The 18,361-nt window shown below is 40.8% G+C and overlaps 1 protein-coding gene across 1 annotated transcript in view; it reads left to right on the forward strand.

Annotated features, from left to right (window-relative positions):
• Positions 1–18,361, forward strand: part of oxsr1b (oxidative stress responsive kinase 1b) — a 52,179-nt gene that overhangs the window by 30,429 nt on the left and 3,389 nt on the right. Inside the window, exons 4-17 of the mRNA XM_078280465.1 lie at positions 2,661–2,802; positions 9,617–9,672; positions 9,897–10,006; positions 10,434–10,535; positions 10,701–10,834; positions 11,180–11,228; positions 12,552–12,617; positions 12,701–12,823; positions 15,103–15,138; positions 15,607–15,783; positions 15,951–16,006; positions 16,499–16,551; positions 16,947–17,015; positions 17,698–17,762. Of these exons, the coding sequence (XP_078136591.1) occupies positions 2,661–2,802; positions 9,617–9,672; positions 9,897–10,006; positions 10,434–10,535; positions 10,701–10,834; positions 11,180–11,228; positions 12,552–12,617; positions 12,701–12,823; positions 15,103–15,138; positions 15,607–15,783; positions 15,951–16,006; positions 16,499–16,551; positions 16,947–17,015; positions 17,698–17,762 (1,238 nt within the window). The remainder of the gene's footprint in view (positions 1–2,660; positions 2,803–9,616; positions 9,673–9,896; positions 10,007–10,433; positions 10,536–10,700; positions 10,835–11,179; positions 11,229–12,551; positions 12,618–12,700; positions 12,824–15,102; positions 15,139–15,606; positions 15,784–15,950; positions 16,007–16,498; positions 16,552–16,946; positions 17,016–17,697; positions 17,763–18,361) is intronic.

The following is an 18,361-nucleotide window of genomic DNA, read 5'->3' on the forward strand; positions in this document are numbered from 1 at the left end:
TGTCAGGCAAGTGGCATTCTTTTAGCTTCTCTGCTTTGTCCCCATTCACCAGCGTGTCGCCCAATTTTCTGCCATACCGAATGCAAATACTGAACCTCTTTTCAGAAAGATGTTCTTTATTCTGTGGAAAGTGGCACAGAAAAGATCATACACTGACAGCAGTCTGACTTGTCATCCAGAGCGTACCTTTTATTCAGCAGGAGCCAGGCTGAGAGGGACATGGTGACCTGCCACCTGCCAAGTCAGAGAGCAGAGCTCCACTCGTTCTCCATTCAGCCTGGGCAACTGAAGACAAAGCAACAGTTTAACTTGTAACCTCAAATGTTAACATGCGCACTTATCTTCCGTGCAGATCTCTTGTCTAATTCCAAAGGCATTAAAGGCACATGTCATGCGCCATGAAACAGAATTCCCATAAAGTATATTTTTTTTCTAAAACCGTAGCGCTCAGTCAGACTGTAATGATGTTGTCATCAAGAGTAAAATCCTAGAGCTGCTCTGTAGACGGAGAGTAATGGCATGACTCTGACAGCAGCCATGCTGATTTTAACTGGGCACATTTTCTGACTACCAGCTGTGTGCTCAACATCAAAATTAAACTTATTTGGATGGAAAACCTCAAACAAAAATCCTGTGAGCATACAGAGTCAGTCTAATTTAAAGTCAATGGACCAAGTCCAAAATGTCCCATAATGACATTTTAAGTCTTGTTGCTGTTTAGACACTGAGGGCCAGGCGTATTTGTTTCGAAACGTGCACGTAAAAGCACGGCGAGGTATGTACAAACAGGCTGCACTGAGGTAAAAGCGCAGACTGCCTGTCGCGGGAGCTGAAAATGGCAAATTGCGCTTTTCCGTGTCATGCATATTCATTCATGGGAGGGTGAAGGGGAAAGTGGGAGTTTCCCATAAAGAGATGGGGGGGGGGAGCGTAAAGTGTGCCTAATTTTGTATTCCGCGGTATGTCCAAAAAACGCCTGTGAAAGCGCGTCTCTATTTTGCGGTGAAAATTATCCGCCTCTTAAAAGCAGGTGTAAACCAGCCACGGGCTGGGGGGGTGTACTTATTTTCGTAACAATCAAGTATCAAAAACTGAGGAGGACACGCTGTTGGATGCTGTCCTCCTCTCCTACTTCAATGCCTAATGATTCCATCTATTTCTCTCCCTGACCCTGCACTGGTTGAAGCCTGAAAATATTGTAAACAAATTAATAACATAACTAATTCCACTGGTCGGACAGTTCAGCTCTGTTTCAGACTGATACCTCCGGTTCAGGTTGGTCCTCATCCTCAACACGTGCTTTTTTCAGTCATGGAAACTACTTTTCAATACTCATCTGGACTGAAGCAGCAAACATTCAGTGTAAGAGTAAAAAATGACATAACATTATTTATAATAAGTTTATATGTAGCAGCTGTGAATCAAATAGTGTTTTGACCTCGACAACCCAACTGCATTTTACCGAAAACTTGCGACTAGTTAACTTTCTAAAGCAGGCGCAATCGCTTGTTTGCTAAGGGTCGGGTCGGGACTCCAACATTAACACACTGACAATATAAAATATTTTTTATAGCACTTTTTAATGTGTGATTAATAAAGGTGTGTAAAGGTGTTCACGAGAGACGGAGGAGAGCAGGGAAAGGAAATGCAGCTGAACGTTTTAAATAGCGTTTAAAAAATAATAATGAAACGCAATGTGCGGCGGCTGGTGTTGATAGTGAGGCACACCGCCACACATTAGTCTGTGTGGGGAAACACTGGCACTAGTCAATACATACAGTACATTTCGCCACCACTAATGCCAAAATAACACGCAATCAAGCAGGATTTCTTTGACATCGGCCATTCAATTGCGCTTTAAAATGCGCGCAATTTACGGTATAGTGGCCGGAGAAAGGCGCTGATTACCCGATGAACTGCAGGTTTGGTAAATACGACGTAAGCTGATGTATCACAGCGTGCGCTTTCTGCGGGTTGGCCGTGGCGCTGATAACGCTACTTTCGCAAATGTACGTACATCTGGCCCTGAGACAGTTGTCTGTACCTGTAGATACTGACTTTACTTTTTTAATGTCATAGATAGCACAACAGAAATTATTTTTAACAGTGGATTTACCCTTTAGAGAATGCATGGTAACGATGGTATGTTCTGATTTATCTCTCTCCACCATTGGTTTGTTTTACCATGGCCAAATAAAAAGGTCATGGTGATGTTTATGGTTAAAGGATTTTGTCTTAACACAGCTAATTATTATTTATTGTTTTTTTGTCCAATGAAATCCATCTTCTTGGAACTGGAAAAAAGTCTTTGTGTACCCACAATCTAATTCATCCACACAATATAAGATTATACAGGAATAATCTTGACTGAATGTCTGCCAATCCACCAGGAAGTATATGTTTTCATAAATAAGTTTTAGTTTAGATTAGGCTTAACAAATGATACAGGCTAGCCTGAGTTGATTTTCTCATTGATGGTGGAGCTAGATCATCAGAAACAAGAAACTTTATTTACCCAGCTATTTTTAAAGAGGTCGACTGCTGCATAGTTTGCATTTCTCTCTGACGTTGATGTTGACAGATGTAGTTTTTGTCAAAGAAAATTGAAGCATGCCATTGTAATTCTTTTTATCAACCACTGTCCTGATGTTATTATCCAGGCTCCGTGCTGGACGTGATCAAGCATATCATCTCGCGAGGCGAACACAAGACAGGTGTCCTGGACGAGGCCAGCATAGCCACAGTGTTAAAAGATGTGCTTGAAGGCCTGGAGTACCTACACAAGAACGGACAGATCCACAGGTAACAAGACTTGTGACATTGCACTCTGGTCCTGTAATAAAACTGACACATGACTTTCTATTACCAGTACGCTCAGATATCAGACTTCACCTTGGCAGTTTATGGAGCATAAACTTTCTCTTCTCTGTTGCTCTAATATCATGTCCCCCGCCTTGACTTCTTGGGACTAGGGCTGGGCAATATGGAGAAAATCAAATATCACGATATTTTTGACCAAATACCTCGATATCGATACCACAACGATATTGTAGTGTTGACTATTGGTGCTTTCACAAAATATTTACACAATGAGATTTTTGATAAATAAACATCAGTAATGTGGATATAATGACTAAGTGGGTAAAGGCAAATAATAGAAAAGTTACAAAAGTCTGGTAAGTTCAGAAAATGACATAACTTTACTGTAATAACTGTGTATAATAATAATAATAATAATGTAACTTTACAACACTTATGCCATATTACGATATCCAAAATCTAAGACGATATCTAGTCATATATCATGATATCGATACAATATCGATATATTGTCCAGCTCTACTTGGGACATTATGTTATTATAGTGGAGTCTTTGTCCATTTGTGTTTGTGAGCACACTAATTCTGATCTAGTGCATTATAGAAACTTAATGCTTGAGCACAGAGGTTCCCACTATACAGTAGAACTGATTGCTGTACATCAGATGCATTTTTGGATTAAAGTATAATTTTTTGAGACTACCCTAATCAAATTGTTTTTCAGATACAGATTTCATATTAATACTTCATATTAATTAAAATGTGTTATTTGGCTCAGAAAGAGCTTCTACCCCCAGGCCAATAGAATCCTAAATTAGGTCACTGCCTAAGACTACAGTATTTGCTGCAAGAAATCTGTAGACTATGATTTCCGGGCTGATAATCTTTAGTTACTGTATGAATATGGAATGTGTGAATGACAGATTTGCATGCCACAGGAAATTAAATCCCGAAAGCTCTCTTCTAAGCCAGTTCAAGACCTGGCTAAGTCCACGCACTCAAGCTGTTACAATGAACCCAGTCGACATACTGGCTGTAGAAGTCATCGTTAATAATCGTTAATATTAATTACTCAAGTATCATACGTCTCTTAATTCTCCCACTGGCACACATATAGCCCAGGACAGGCTACATGTGTAAATAATGCATACCTTTTCGGCTTGGTTAAGTGTTCAGCACCTTTCAGAGTAGCGTGCCTATGAGAAACAGAGAGAGAGGTTTGATTTAAGACTGTGACCATGGGATGAGGGATGTGTAGATTAAGCATCAACTCATTAACCTCTTAATTAGAAAACTGCTGTATCCTATAGAAACTATAGGTAGAGATGTATAGAATTACACTGTTCAAATGACTGTGTTAATTAAAAGGAAAATCCAATGCGGTATACCTCTGCTGCAGCATTTAAGTATCCACTTTCAGCATAATGTGACAGGGTTATCGGTCAGTGCCAGCGAGACGGAAATGTTTTTCCCAGAGTGAAAGCTGTCTTTAACTCTGTGCCCTGTCGAAGGAGTTATTAGGGGATCATTAATAGACCATTCATTTATCACTTGTGTCCATCCCAGGCTCTGAGGTGTGACTTGTGGAAAAGGAATTGTGAGGTAATCCCCCAGCACTGAAAATCATGACAAGCTGAGAGTGGAGAAGCTATAGTCAGTCCATCGAGTTCGGCTGATGCACACGTGCACATATGGTCGTGCGTGTCCCTCCTGTGTAAGCTGGATCATATGAGTCGGAGCCCCAGGGGCACGGGTGATTGAGAGATTTAAGGGGGTGAGGCTTGACGAGGAGGGTGAAAGTGAGAAAGTGTCACATGATATGTTTCATCCAGCCCAGGGCGGCAGAAAAGCAATTAGAGTCCCGGACTGTATCCTCAACTAGAGACATTTACCACATGGCGGCGAACTGCTCCACCTCCACATTCACAGCAGCTCAGAAAGTCAGTGATTCAGAGGTGACACTTGTCCTCTAACTTGAGCAGCAGGTAGACCAACATGCACATGGAAATAAGAAAAATGTGTCCAAGGGTCATATGCATGTGATATGCATATGGAGTCAGAGTGTGCAACACTTTTTTCTTATTTTTAAGTCTACCTCCAGTGATCAGTGTCTTACTTTTCTATATTAGGTAACATGCACATGATAAGGGAAGAATAGTCTGGATTTTGTCAGTTGAATCTTCGAAAATCGGCCTGCATGTTAATTATTGGAAAGCCCTGTTGTGGGGAGCTCTTTGCTTACTCTTCTCTGAAACCTGACATTTCTTCTGAGGGTACATGCGAGGGCTCTGCCTGGCAAATTACTCACTATGTGGTTTCGTAATGATCAGGTAATGGCTGTACTTATGCCGCCTCTGAGTCTCTTGCTGTAGATTAAAGGAAAATTGATAAATGAAAAATTGATTGGGAAAAACATATGAGAATACAATTCAGCAGTATGGAGAAAGCAGTCACAAATAGAGAAGCAAAGGAAATATATTTCTGTGGTCAAAAAGTGCACGGTTAAAAGAGGGGAGGTATTTCATCTCCATAGGAGACCCACAGGGCATCTCATAAACCCTCTTTTACAGCCCTGTTAGGGGCACTGTGAGCCTGACACCAGGATGTGATGTCACAGGAGGTGACCCGGTAAAGCTGCAAGGTGCACTGCTGCCAGATGAGAGTGATTAATCTTCTTGACAGTTTGATACCGTGGCTGTTCCCACCTGGCTACTGCCTGGCTATCATTTCAGCAGGTCATAAATATATAGAGACCACACATATCCTGCTCATTTTTCAATATTCTTTGATGGCATAACATCTTTTAGTGTCTGGAAACATTTTGATAGGCTTCAATGTGATTTAACATGGAGAAATAAGCTTCAAATTCCAGTGCTTGTTCTGTTGTAATCCCGCCTACTATTGTAAGATATGGCTGGATGGATCACTAGTAGGAGTTGGGACTTGAAGTGCAGGTTGGCTTGTTTCCTCTCCGCTACAGTATTTCTTTGAACTTGCATGGTGCATTGTGTCGCCACCTTCTCCCTCCTCCTCCTCTCCTGTGAATGTTAATGACTGTCTGCACTCTGCAGCCTTTTTCTCAGAGCATTACAATCTGCTGCAGTGAACCAAAGTGAACCTTCAGGGTTCTTGAATGAGTGCAGGAGTGATGCAATCAGATCACCTTGATCACTCTTTGCGAGTGACGCAGCTACGTGGGTTGTCTTTTATCAGAGTGGAGCATATTTAAATCGTAAATCCACCTTAGAGTAATATTAAGATATTGTTTCTCAGAGATTAGTTGTAATTGTGAATTTGAACAAGCTGATTATGTCATAGAGCTATATGTAGACGTGAGTAATGAAAGAACTCTGAGGACACTATGGCAGTAAAATGCTTCTGATTAATAGCTTTAAGCTGTTCATTCATATAAAACTCATCTTGACGTAGTATGTGAAACAAAAACTCTTTGAGCACAAAAAGTCACTCATTAATTCATTAATTGAACAACTTCAAAACATGATGATGATCATTTCAAGTCTTGATCGTGATTATTAGCCACACTAGAGTTCAGTGCACCACTTTGGCCATAGCTTGTAATTTGGTACAGATATCCATGGTGGCCCGAGGATAAATCCTAATGACTTTAGTGATCCTGTGACACTTCATCGAAAGCCAAGTTTTCACTCATTCAGTGAAATATGTAATATATTTGATGGATTGGCACAAAACATTGTTCAGACATTCATGGTTCCCAGATATGAATGAATCCTAGAGACTTAGGTTATTACCCATTTTACTGTCAGAAATCATCCATATAACTCATTGTAAATTCTCCATTGGGGTGGATTATTTTCTACAACTAGCATAGTTCAACTTTCCGGGCATGTTTCCTGATGTAGAAGCAAAGTCTTTTTTTTCTCACCACAAATGTGGGCATGAGATGATAAGTGAGCAGGTCTTGTGACATGGCCAGAGTGGTTAATTGGCCTGGACTGAACCCACAATACCTCATTAAAATACAGTACTTTATTAGCCCAGGCTAAACCCTGAATCACAAGCGCTAGTATTCATGACTGGACTCACTGAGAGAGGGACGGTGGTTATGTAAACCAGGAAAGGTATTTTGGGATACTCCCAGACTTGCCTTTTAGCCTCAAGTGGTCAACTCTACACGTCCCCTCTAATCCTTAAAAAGCAACATCTCAAATTACCAGATGTAAATCATCCCCGTTGTATGTACTAACACCCAAGGTAGAGGATGAGCATGTTCTTTTAGGCAGAAGTGGTGAGTGCAAGAAACTGGAAGGTACTGTGACCTGATGTCACCTAGCTGTTATGTCAGAGCAGCAAAGTGACAGTGGGATAAGCCAGAGAGCCGCCAAGCCCAGACTTCTGTACGGCAGCAGACATTTCTAACGGTGGCCTTTCAAAGCAACGGCTGTCATGTCAGTTTTTCATCCACCCTTTCCCTTCCTCTGCATCATCCCTAGTGTAACCATTACATAAATGAACTCGTCTAGACAGAAATGCACATCAAAGTTTTTCCACATGTAGTACAGTGACAGCTCTTTCTGCCTGAGCTTATTACTTAAAAGACTCTGTTTAGAGAAGGCATTGACACAGTCAGCTATCACCCCGTCTTGTATAGTATCCCAGTCTACTTCTTGATAGTTTTATCATCCCAGCAGTCATTTGGTAGCCTGGTCCAACCAGACTCTGGTACATTTCATTTGTACAGAGAGTCTGGCCACTCTCCATTGACAAGTGTTAACTTCCTTGAAGGCGGGTATTCCTTTGAAGTTTAAAACTATTGGATCTGCCCAGAGCCACTCTGGATCTGCCATAACCAATCGCTGACGTCGGCTTAGCATCGCTAGCGTTAGCCCTAGCTAACTCCTTCACCACTAACGGAGCGGGCTGGAAAATCAAACTTTTCCCGAACCCCATGGGGAGGAGGGCCACAACATCATGGCCACCAACACAACTCAGCAAAGATTGTTCTTGCTCGGGCTTTAACTTCTGGATATTTGGCAGCGTTGCCACAACAGACCGAATGGCTTCGCTCGCATCTTCATATCGCTCGCATCTTTCTCCGCCATTACGGAACTACAACTCAAACTAGCGCACAACCTTAACGTCATCGTTCTCAGCCACTCCCTCTGTTCGCTGATTGGACCGGTAAAGATTTGGCCGGAGAAAACACAAGAATATACTGCAAACCCAGACGGAGTACTGAAGGCAAATTAAAATTGAGCGGAAGTACGTAGGAGGGCAGAGCCAGGCTAGTCATTTGGTCCTCCAGTGGGAATCCCCATGTATTGCTTTTAGCCAATGGTTCTAATATGTCACATATGCTGCATTCCTCCCTCTGTGCCTCACTGTTTGCCACTCCCTGCCCCTGTTGCTACAACATCTGTTGTATTTTACTGGAGCACTCTTAGCTAAAGAGGCCTCTACACTCAAGTATTCAGCAGCATTTGAACAAAAATCTGAACAGTGACCTGCAAATTCTTAAGACCCTTTAGCACATTGTGTGCCTTGAGTGGGTTGCTCGTAAAGATTGTACTTCTTGTAGCTACAGGAGAAGAGGTGCTTAAGCCAAAATTGCCATTCCACCTCCTCTACTTTTTTTTGCTGCAAAACCGCAGGAAGAGTTCAGGAACCCAGGTAATAGGGTTTTTTAGTGATCCAGGGAAAGTTTCAGCCATGCATTTCAATTTCCTGTCTGAGTAGCACAAGAATCTTTCCAACCACCACAATTGTCTCTGCATTTGCCCCCCATGCATCTGGTATTTGGCATGCGTTTATAGTCTGGATTGAATTATATGCCCAATAAAGTGAGCCTTTGTTTTTTTGGAAGCTGAGTCATGTCTCATCTCCAAAACAGTACTCGAAATACCAGTCTATGTTTTACATTCATTGAGACCAATTTGTTTGCATGAAGGATACAACAGCATTTATCTTTCAGCTGAAGTTGCAAGCGTTTTATTCCAGTGCCCCCATCTGGTAACAAAGTGAACTGCTCCGCTGTTGAGACCATCTCTTTTGAATAATTTGTCTGCCTGTCAGTACAGTTTTAAGAACTCTCAGGGTAATTTGTGCAAATGAAATCTGTTAGAAGTTGTGGAAGGTGGTGTAATGTGCTGACCGTTCTAGGGCTATTCCACTTCAGTGTTCTTTGTCCTGTCAAGTCTTTCTCCCATTGTTCTCTTTTAAAATGTATATTCACTCCCTGAAAGCCTGGACAGCAGAAAGAGCCGACTGATGTCCTCTGTGACAATGCCGCCATCCTTATTTTTTATTTCCTCATCTTTCACTTGACCCTTTGACTTTATCTCTGGAAGTCTGTCGCTATGACAACTCTGTCTGGCTGGTGAGGTGGCCGTATATATTCTGTGTGGCAGTCTTCGCAATTGTGTGCGAGTGTGCACGGAGGCAGACAGGCAGTCAGACAGCGGTCCCTGTGGGATCCTCTTATCACCACCAGGGGAGGCTGAACAGGGATGAACAAATTAACTACAGACTGTGTGTGTTGCCAATAAAGTCTAAAAAATATCTAGAGATCAGAGTGGTAGAGAGATGATAGATTTGAAGCATATTTGTTGAACTAAGATGTATAAAATCCAAGTTATCAGTGGGCGATAAAGTAAAGAAGAGATCCATATGCTTGAATTAACTGAGGGTAGAACTAAAGTAGTCTTTCATAAAACAATAACTTTATGTCATTACTGGAGCTACTTCAATCACTTTATCTTTGACAGCTCCTTGAGAGAGGAGTTTATTTAATGTACAAATTCTTGTTTTGTCTTTCACAGAGATCTAAAGGCTGGAAACATTCTCCTCGGGGATGACGGTTCAGTGCAAATTGCAGGTATTTTTATATTTAGCAACGAGGCAACACCATCTTTCAGCACCTGTCACCAATTAGCCAGATAGATTGCCAACTCTGTTCCACTATATCAGTGTATTTATGCATAGGAGGCCTAGTCCGTGGAGGAAAATTAACTTCTTGACAATACTTTTATTGACTTACTGCTTTGGGTCATTTGTGTGTGTTTGTCTAATTTTCTTTCCCTCTCTCTGCCCTTCCTTCAGACTTCGGTGTCAGTGCCTTTCTAGCCACAGGCGGTGACATCACTCGAAATAAAGTGCGCAAGACGTTTGTGGGAACGCCATGCTGGATGGCCCCAGAGGTCATGGAGCAGGTTGGTCATCTTTAGCATGGAGCCAAGAAGTAACCATGACGACAGAAAGCTACCAATCAGACACGACTTATCTTAGCAGGAGAGAAACAGACATTCAATATTAATTGGCAATGAATGGGATGACATTTTTATTTTTTACTGACACTGTTGTAGAAATCTGAGACCTGTAGCCAAAGCTGCTTATCTTTCCTATGACTAAGCACTCGCGACAATACAATAAGACTCTGGTGCCTGAACTTGCAGATTATGTATGACTTTAAATGCTGAAAATTAGCCCATTTCCATCCCAAGAACTGTCTGGATTTTTGTGGTCTACCTCGAGAGAGAACCAATTTCTTCCATGAACACAGTTGATGTTTTTGATATTTGAATTTGTGGCTCTCATGTCATTACAAGATGAAGATGATATATGCTTCTGTTTCCACAGGTGAGGGGATATGATTTCAAAGCAGATATTTGGAGTTTTGGAATCACAGCCATTGAGCTTGCCACAGGGGCCGCACCTTATCACAAATACCCGCCAATGAAGGTGAGGACACGGTGGAGCAATCTAGCTTACTTAGAAATGTGTGGAGTTAATGACACAAAACAAATGCAAAGTCAGTTCCTCTGACTTTCTGTGGACACAGCTGATGAGATGCCACGTGTTGTGCCCTTGTGACATTTGAGTGAAAAATGTTGCTGGTGTCCTCAGGTCTTGATGCTGACGCTGCAGAATGATCCCCCGTCCCTAGAGACGGGCATCACAGACAAGGAGATGGTAAAGAAATACGGCAAATCCTTCAGGAAGATGATCTCCCTGTGTCTACAGAAGGAGCCAGAGAAAAGGTGATTGTAATGCCTTTATAAAGAGTCTCATATAACACGCAATGCTTTACATTGGCTTCCAGTAGATGTATGTATGTTTCATGCTATCAAAGGCAGTATGGTAATGATGTGCTAATTCCAAAAATAATCAGCATGTGATATATGGTGTCATGGACAGTTAAGTTAGAGATTTACACTACTTGGTACATGTTAAGCAAAGCAGCATATGATTGCTTGTATTGTCCTGACCACAATCATTTTTGTTTCATTGTGTTTCCCTGGTTCTGTTAAACATACGTTGCACCTTTTTTTTCTATTATTGAGAGTATAACAGAACTGGTTTATCTCCATTCTGCTGTTTTTCAGGCCGACATCCTCAGAGTTGTTGAAGCATAAATTCTTTCAGAAAGCAAAGGTAGGTGCTTGAGCTCCCTCTGGGCCTGTGACTCAATTATTTACACAGTGAGTCAGCATCATCCCCGATTCAGGCACCAGTTGAGCTGGTTGATGAGTAAAGGTCTGAGCCTGCAGAAGTGATTGGACCTGAATGGCCTAATATGGCCTCTGTTTAAAATTAAGCTGCTCTTAATGACTGTAGGTTGGTTATTATTTAGCTCCAGAAGTTTACAAATGTTTGACTTATTGGGAGTTTATGTAGGAACAAGAGTTGTAGTTATGCATCAAGAGATATTACCGATAAAGTCTCTCCCTGAGGTGTTTGTGTGAGTCAGGCTACTTCTCACTTGGCTCAACTTGTCAGTGTATCTGACCCAAGCTGAGGCCATTGCAGCATTCCTCTCATTATTGACCATACAGGGCCGTTTCTAACAAAAGCAGGGATAAGCAGTCTAACTCCAGCCCCCGGCTGCCCAGTACCTTAGCAACTAGAACAACTAGAGTGCTGGTTCAGCATGTCACACCGCCTAAATTACTACATTACTCTGGTCAGCAACAAGAACTACCCTTTATGTACAGCAGAGGGCAGGCTTTGTGATTCTTTTAGGTATTTTAGAACAGATACACCTCTGGTATTAATGAGCAAACTTGGGCCTGTGTCAGCCTGCAGTATGGATTTAAATGTCTATCAAGCAAGCATATGATTATTGATTTGCTATTTTGTTCGTTTGTTCTGTTGGTTAAATCATTTGTTGCCATCTTTTGGGAACAAGTGCTAATGAAATGTCCACCATTTGAAGAAAAACAAAATTTCCACTGATGGTTGCAGTTTGGTTTAAAGTAAATTAAAACTTAATTTATATAGTACTTTATTAAACCAGGGTTGAATAACAAAATAATAAAGAGAAACATTTGAATGAACATTCAAATCAAAGATAAGCAAGAATTGTTAAAAGAGAGTCTGCATTAATAAAATGCCTTTTTAGAGATGAGATTTAAAACATCAGCTGACCTGACCATCAGTGGGAGTCTTGCACTTTGAGTGGAGCACAACCAGGGGCCCTTATTCTGATGACATGAGAGACGTTGTGGACATATATGAAGTCAGGGACTCACTGATACAGAATATGGTGGAGAAGTTGTGGAAGGCTTTAAAAGTAATGAGATGGATTTTAAATTAAATTCTACATTTTGACAGGAAGCCAGTGTAGCTAAAAGTCTTACTAAAGCACATTATGGGTCGCAGATCAATTTCTGAATAATACAAGACTTAATCAGGTAACAGAATAAACAGATATAGCTGATTTTGGTGTAACCGCTGTTTCTTTCCTCTGTATGACAGACCCATGAGTATTTACATGAGAGGTTGCTCCAGAGGGCACCCACAATAACCGAGAGGTCGAAAAGGGTAAGACGTCAATGGTTTAAAATCTACACTTTGTGCTTCATTGCTAAGAAGATGAGCTCAGTTGTGCGCATATGTGTTGACAGGTACGTCGAGTGCCAGGTTCAAGTGGTCGGCTGCATAAAACGGAGGATGGCGAATGGGAATGGAGTGACGATGAGCTGGATGAAGAAAGTGAAGAGGGCAAAGCAGCCGTTGCTGCCTTAAGGGTGAGGTGAACCTACAACACGTGTTTCCCTCTCACGTTAACACTTTTGTCACACTCTACATGTCTTTTAATCGCTGTACAATGTTTAAATTTTGTCATTCTCGTGTCTGTGCAGTAGCATGTCTGTCCTTTGTCTCTCCACTGAGTCTCCCGTATGTGTGTATGTTCTGTCTGACGGCCAAGGAGCAGCAGGTGAAGCCTGTTAGTGCCACCAGGCGACAAGTGCGCTTCTCCTACCCACTCGAGCTGCCTGCGTCCAGGGTTGTTCACTTGCCACCACAATACAGATGGCATTCCCATAACAAGGAAGGACTCTCTCTGCACATGTTAGCTAGGGAGCATGTGGTTACTATAAAGGGCAGGAAAGACCTCGTAGGGAGACAAACGTGAAGGAGAATGACCTTTGTTCTTAGAGTGAGGGCTGTAGACATGCATTAGGAAACACCTGTGGGTACTGTATACAGGTCAAGTTTGTCGTAACAGTTTTGATGAACCAGATTATCAGGTCTCATCTTGACTTTTGGTCAAATATGCTTTCACTTTAGAGGTCTTTGTAGGAATGATACTTGATTTTAATGATACTTGATTTTAAATCGGCACACAGCTCTTATCCTCCCCATAGTCGTGACTTTGTTCTAGGATTATGTAACTTTACACTAACCTATCAGAGGACTACTAGTAATTACCAGGCTATGTTATGCAATTGGTTTGTTGAAGGGAAAGGTTCACAACATCGCTTCTAAGCAGAAATGTGGGCATGCTGTAGATCACATGCAAGTCCAATTTGAACCACAAGTTAACCTTGTCAGGAGTGATTAGTCAGTACTGTAAGTGTATTTTTCAACCGTGAGATATTTTGTGTCTCATGGGAAGGGAGCGATTGTAAAGGAGATTGTGTCCACATAACTAGCTATGCATTTTACATGCATAACCATTTCCTGGATTTATTTCTTAAAATTTGGAAAATTGTCAGAAACCCTTTTTGTTAACTGTTAAATAGTTTTCTTTGAGGGAGCATTTTCAATCAAAGGAGAGTCGCCTTTCCTGGAAGCCATCTGTATTTCCATTTCTCTTTTTTTAAATCATGTTTTATTTATACTGACCCAAATCCCATTTAATCAATACAAGGCAAATTACTTCTCAACCCTGTAAGCGATTCATAATTGGAGCACTAATGCCCATCAAGGGATTCAAATTTAACCATATCTCTGCTGCTTTGATGCTGCTTTACTGGCTACTTGTTGGCAAACTGAACTTTACATTTTTACACCAGCTATATTGCAGGATATATATCAAAACTCTCACAAACTGATGCTCAACTGGAGCCTGCGGACCTGTGTCATGTCTATGTTTTAAAGACGAATACAGTTTCCTCGGTAACAGCCTGAACACGCAGTAGCTTTGTCTGAATCAGACAGCAGATTCCTGAGCTGATGTTGTTTCTGACATCAGCCAGACATCACGTCCTCTCAGTCAAGTCAGTTTGGCTTCATTTGGGCCTGCAGGGCTTCTGTCCGACTCAACGTTCCTTGGAGTTGATTTAAACTTTTTTTTTTTTTTTGCAGATTAAGATATAACAGTGTGACTTTCTCCTGAGTTTGTGTTCACTTACAGTATGCTGCTTCTCTGCTTTTCAAATCTAAAACTAGAAACAATTGTAGAATAGGTATTTCCACTCGTTTACAACTTGACTAAAGGTGGGCTATATGTAAAAAATATTTTATCAATGTGAATGTAATTTTATGTCATGAGATATATACACACAGGGACGTAGTACATTTTCTGGAAATGATTATTACACAGGAGTGGCTGTTTTTTTCCTAATCCATTGAATTAAATTGACAAATCACAGTACTTTATCACCTTGATGCTAAAATCCTGTAAATCCAATATTCCCATAAATCATACCTCTTATTGATATGCAATATTACTTAATACATCCGGAGATATTAAAAGGATTGCTACCCTGCTAGACACTGTATAGCAAAATATCTACTGTTTGACATATTTTTCGCCCAGCCATATCAGCACCAGCTAGTGAATTGTAGTTGAAGTATTATTAGCCTTTGATATCTCTGTTCCCACTCTAATGAAACGACTGCATTCACCTTAAAGGATGAACTAAGTGAACCGATTAATGAGTAAAGTAAACGAGTGAGCCATTGACCTCTCTTGCTTTCTGTGTGTTTTTTGCATCCACGCGTGCTGTTTTTGCTTTGCTTAAAGTCATCGCAGTGATATCCTTCTCTGAGTATTATCTTCTTTTATCTGTTTTTACAGTCACCAAGAGTGAAGGAGGGATCACAGAATTCGGAGGTGAGCTTCCGAAGTTATTTCAGTTTACAGTAGCGGTAGCGTGGTTTCTATATACTTCAATGTACTTGGTCAGACTCGGGCAAACAATGTAAAATGTCTGTGTTTTGGAATTCATTAAATGTCAACAGTGCAGGTGAAGTACTGCAGTTTTAACCTACAAAGTCTACCTAACCTTTAGGAAATGGACATTGAGTTAAGATTGTTTTGCCAAACTACAGTTGAACTTTCTTTGATGCGTGTAATGAATATGAGCACAGTCATTGGTGTTACACTGTGGCAGTCATTTGGATGTGACTGGATTTGTTTGTTCCTTGATTAATAAAACCACATTCAGTTGCTAACGTTTGCTTAGACTAGAAAGTCTCAACATTTCATTTTGTTTTTGTGTGTATTCACTGAAATAAAGCATCAGTTCATATAACTCAAATGCCACTGTAGTAGTGCCTGTAAATGTAATTTCTCCTTCAGGTTTTCCAGACCCCTGAGCCTTTAAGTAGTCCACTCCAGCCGACGGCCGCAGGTCAGGCAGAACTACCTCAGGCTGCAGGCCAGGTTCCACTGCAGCCCACACCAGTCAGCACTCCACCCACTGCACAGGCTACATCTCCCACACCAGGCGTACCCGCTGCTGCTGCTCCCACCACAGTTAGTCTGACCTAGCTCAGATTATTTTAATCATACTTTCTTAAAATGGATCTGTCATCTGACAACTGATTTTTCTGATATCCCTTCCTTCTGCTACGCCTGTAAAAGTGCTAATTATTTGTGAAAGCTTTCATTCTACTCAAATGTCTTCATCTGTATTTTGACAGACGCTAGCTGCCTCAGGGGATGTCAAGGCTCCCATTAGTTTGGTATTAAGGTTAAGGTATGTATCCCCAAATACATAAAAGGACATTTCTTTTTAGCAAGACCTATGACTTTTAATTAACCTCGCTGGTTGCTGCTTTTAATGCTTTTATCTGTCTTTTATACTGATGCTTTTACCCTGTATCACTTTGGGATTTGTTTTAATTGTAAAGTGCGTTATGAATAAAATGTGTTATTATTATTATTATTATTTAATCAGTAGACAGCAGGTGAATTGTCAGTCTAAGTCAGGGCTGCTCGAGTATGGAAATAAATCATAATCACGATTATTTTGGTCAATATTGAAATCCTGATTATTTAACACGATTACTCATTGACTTTTGGAAAGATGTTGCAATTATTAACTTAAAAAACAGTTTTAAAAAATTAAAATTTTGATTAATTGCAGAGCCCTAGTCTAAGTTCCATCATTTCTATGTAGCTGTAACAAACGAGTGATAAACTTCACTCCTCTGATCTGATCTGCTCTTTCTTTCTTTCATCTCTTTAGAAATTCAAAAAAGGAGCTAAATGACATCCGCTTTGAATTTATGCCAGGGAGAGGTAAGTGGAGTTTCTGTATTAATCACCAAGTAGTTAAAAAAATGTCGACGTCTTCACTGCGGATGCCACATTTTGGGTAATCAGTAAAGGAAACTGACACTTTATACCTGGTGTTTTGTTAAATTTATTTTGCTGCATCAGCTTTCCATCACAGCAGCCAAAAAAAAAAGCAAAAGCAGCTCATTTCAATATTTAACACCACGGAGAACAAGGTGCAGAAACACAGCTCTGCTTGTTTTTTTTATGGAGTGCAGTTTTTTTTTGGAGTGCAGTGTATTTTTCCCAAAACCATAAGAGAAACCAGCTGTTGTGGAAATGTTTTTTTTGTTTTTGTCTTTTAAATAAACATTTTTGTCCACCTATGACAGTTGGTCTCTTATGCTCTGACTTTTCAGACACAGCAGATGGTGTGTCCCAGGAGCTGGTGTCAGCAGGCCTGGTGGACGGGAGGGACTTAGTAATAGGTCAGTGAGAAAAACTAAACAAAAACATTTCTCTGTCCCTACACACAACATTGTTTTATTCCTAGAATAGTTACTGTACCTGAAGGTTAAACACTCTGTGCAACATGATATCATGACTTCGCGTAAACATGCACTCCACTTTCTAAAGCCAGGTGGCGTGTTATCTGTACGCATTTTGAGCAACGTATACAGTGGACAGGTTGGGTTTAGGAAAAGAAGAACCAGTTGGGTTTAGGAAAAGAACAAAGCGACGGTTGAGTTTAGGAAACATGACACGCGGGACACGATCCCCGGTGAAAGTCCTGTGTTTGACCCATCCACCACCCCAATCAACCTCCCTACGCAGATTTCCGCCCTTTCATACTGCTTGCTACGGCGTAAATTGACACGCAATCGCAAGGTAATGTAAGCCAATGGAGGCCAAACGGCATTGATAAACACGCTAAAAAGCGAGTATGTGTTTTGAAAACACGCCAAAATGGCATATAAATTGGCGTGTCATACATACGCCACTTATTGAGATCAGTCTGCTCTGTGGATCATATGCTACAAAAAAGCTCACAGTGCAGTACTCTGTCATTTTCCCATCTCACATTGTCTCACATTTTCCTCTCTTTCTGAACATACACAGCACATAAACATTTTTGTGTGTTTTCATTGGCTGAAACTGTCTTTTTTTCAGTTGCTGCAAATTTGCAGAAAATAGTTGATGAACCCCAAGGCAATAAAAATGTCACTTTCAAACTGGTGAGTGCTACACCTTCATCTGTAAACGATAGTAGTTGTTTCTAATAAATCACTGATCTACATTATTTTTTTTTTGGATTGTAGTTTTATTAAATCTAAATGAGTAGTACTGTACAACTTTTTATACCAGGCCTGTTACATAGAGGAGCAATTATTGAACTGGAAAAGCCCACAAAGGCCCAGTCATACTAGTTGAGGGATGTGATGGAGCACCTTAAAATAGATAAGCTAAAGTATATGTTTTGACAGAATATGGCAGACATGGTGAATGAACTAGACATCATATTAATCATTTTTGTCTTTATCTGTAAACGCATCAGATTTGAATAGCTATGTCATTACTCTATCTTCCCCTGTCTTTGTAGTTATTGTTCATTCAGTATTAGTATGTTAAAACAGTGAACAGGCTGTTTTTAAGACAAGACATCACTTGATGTGCCCAGAGCAAGGTTAAAAAACAAAGGTGACCGAGCCTTTGCAGTAGCTGCTCCAAACCTCTGGAATAGTTTACCTATTCATATAAGAACATCTCGGACCGTTGAAACATTCAAGTCCTTCCTTAAGACCCACTACTATTCGTTGGCTTTCAGTTCAAGTTG

This window comes from Sander vitreus, chromosome 22, assembly GCF_031162955.1.
Source record: "Sander vitreus isolate 19-12246 chromosome 22, sanVit1, whole genome shotgun sequence".
In the NCBI taxonomy this organism is placed as follows: domain Eukaryota; kingdom Metazoa; phylum Chordata; class Actinopteri; order Perciformes; family Percidae; genus Sander; species Sander vitreus.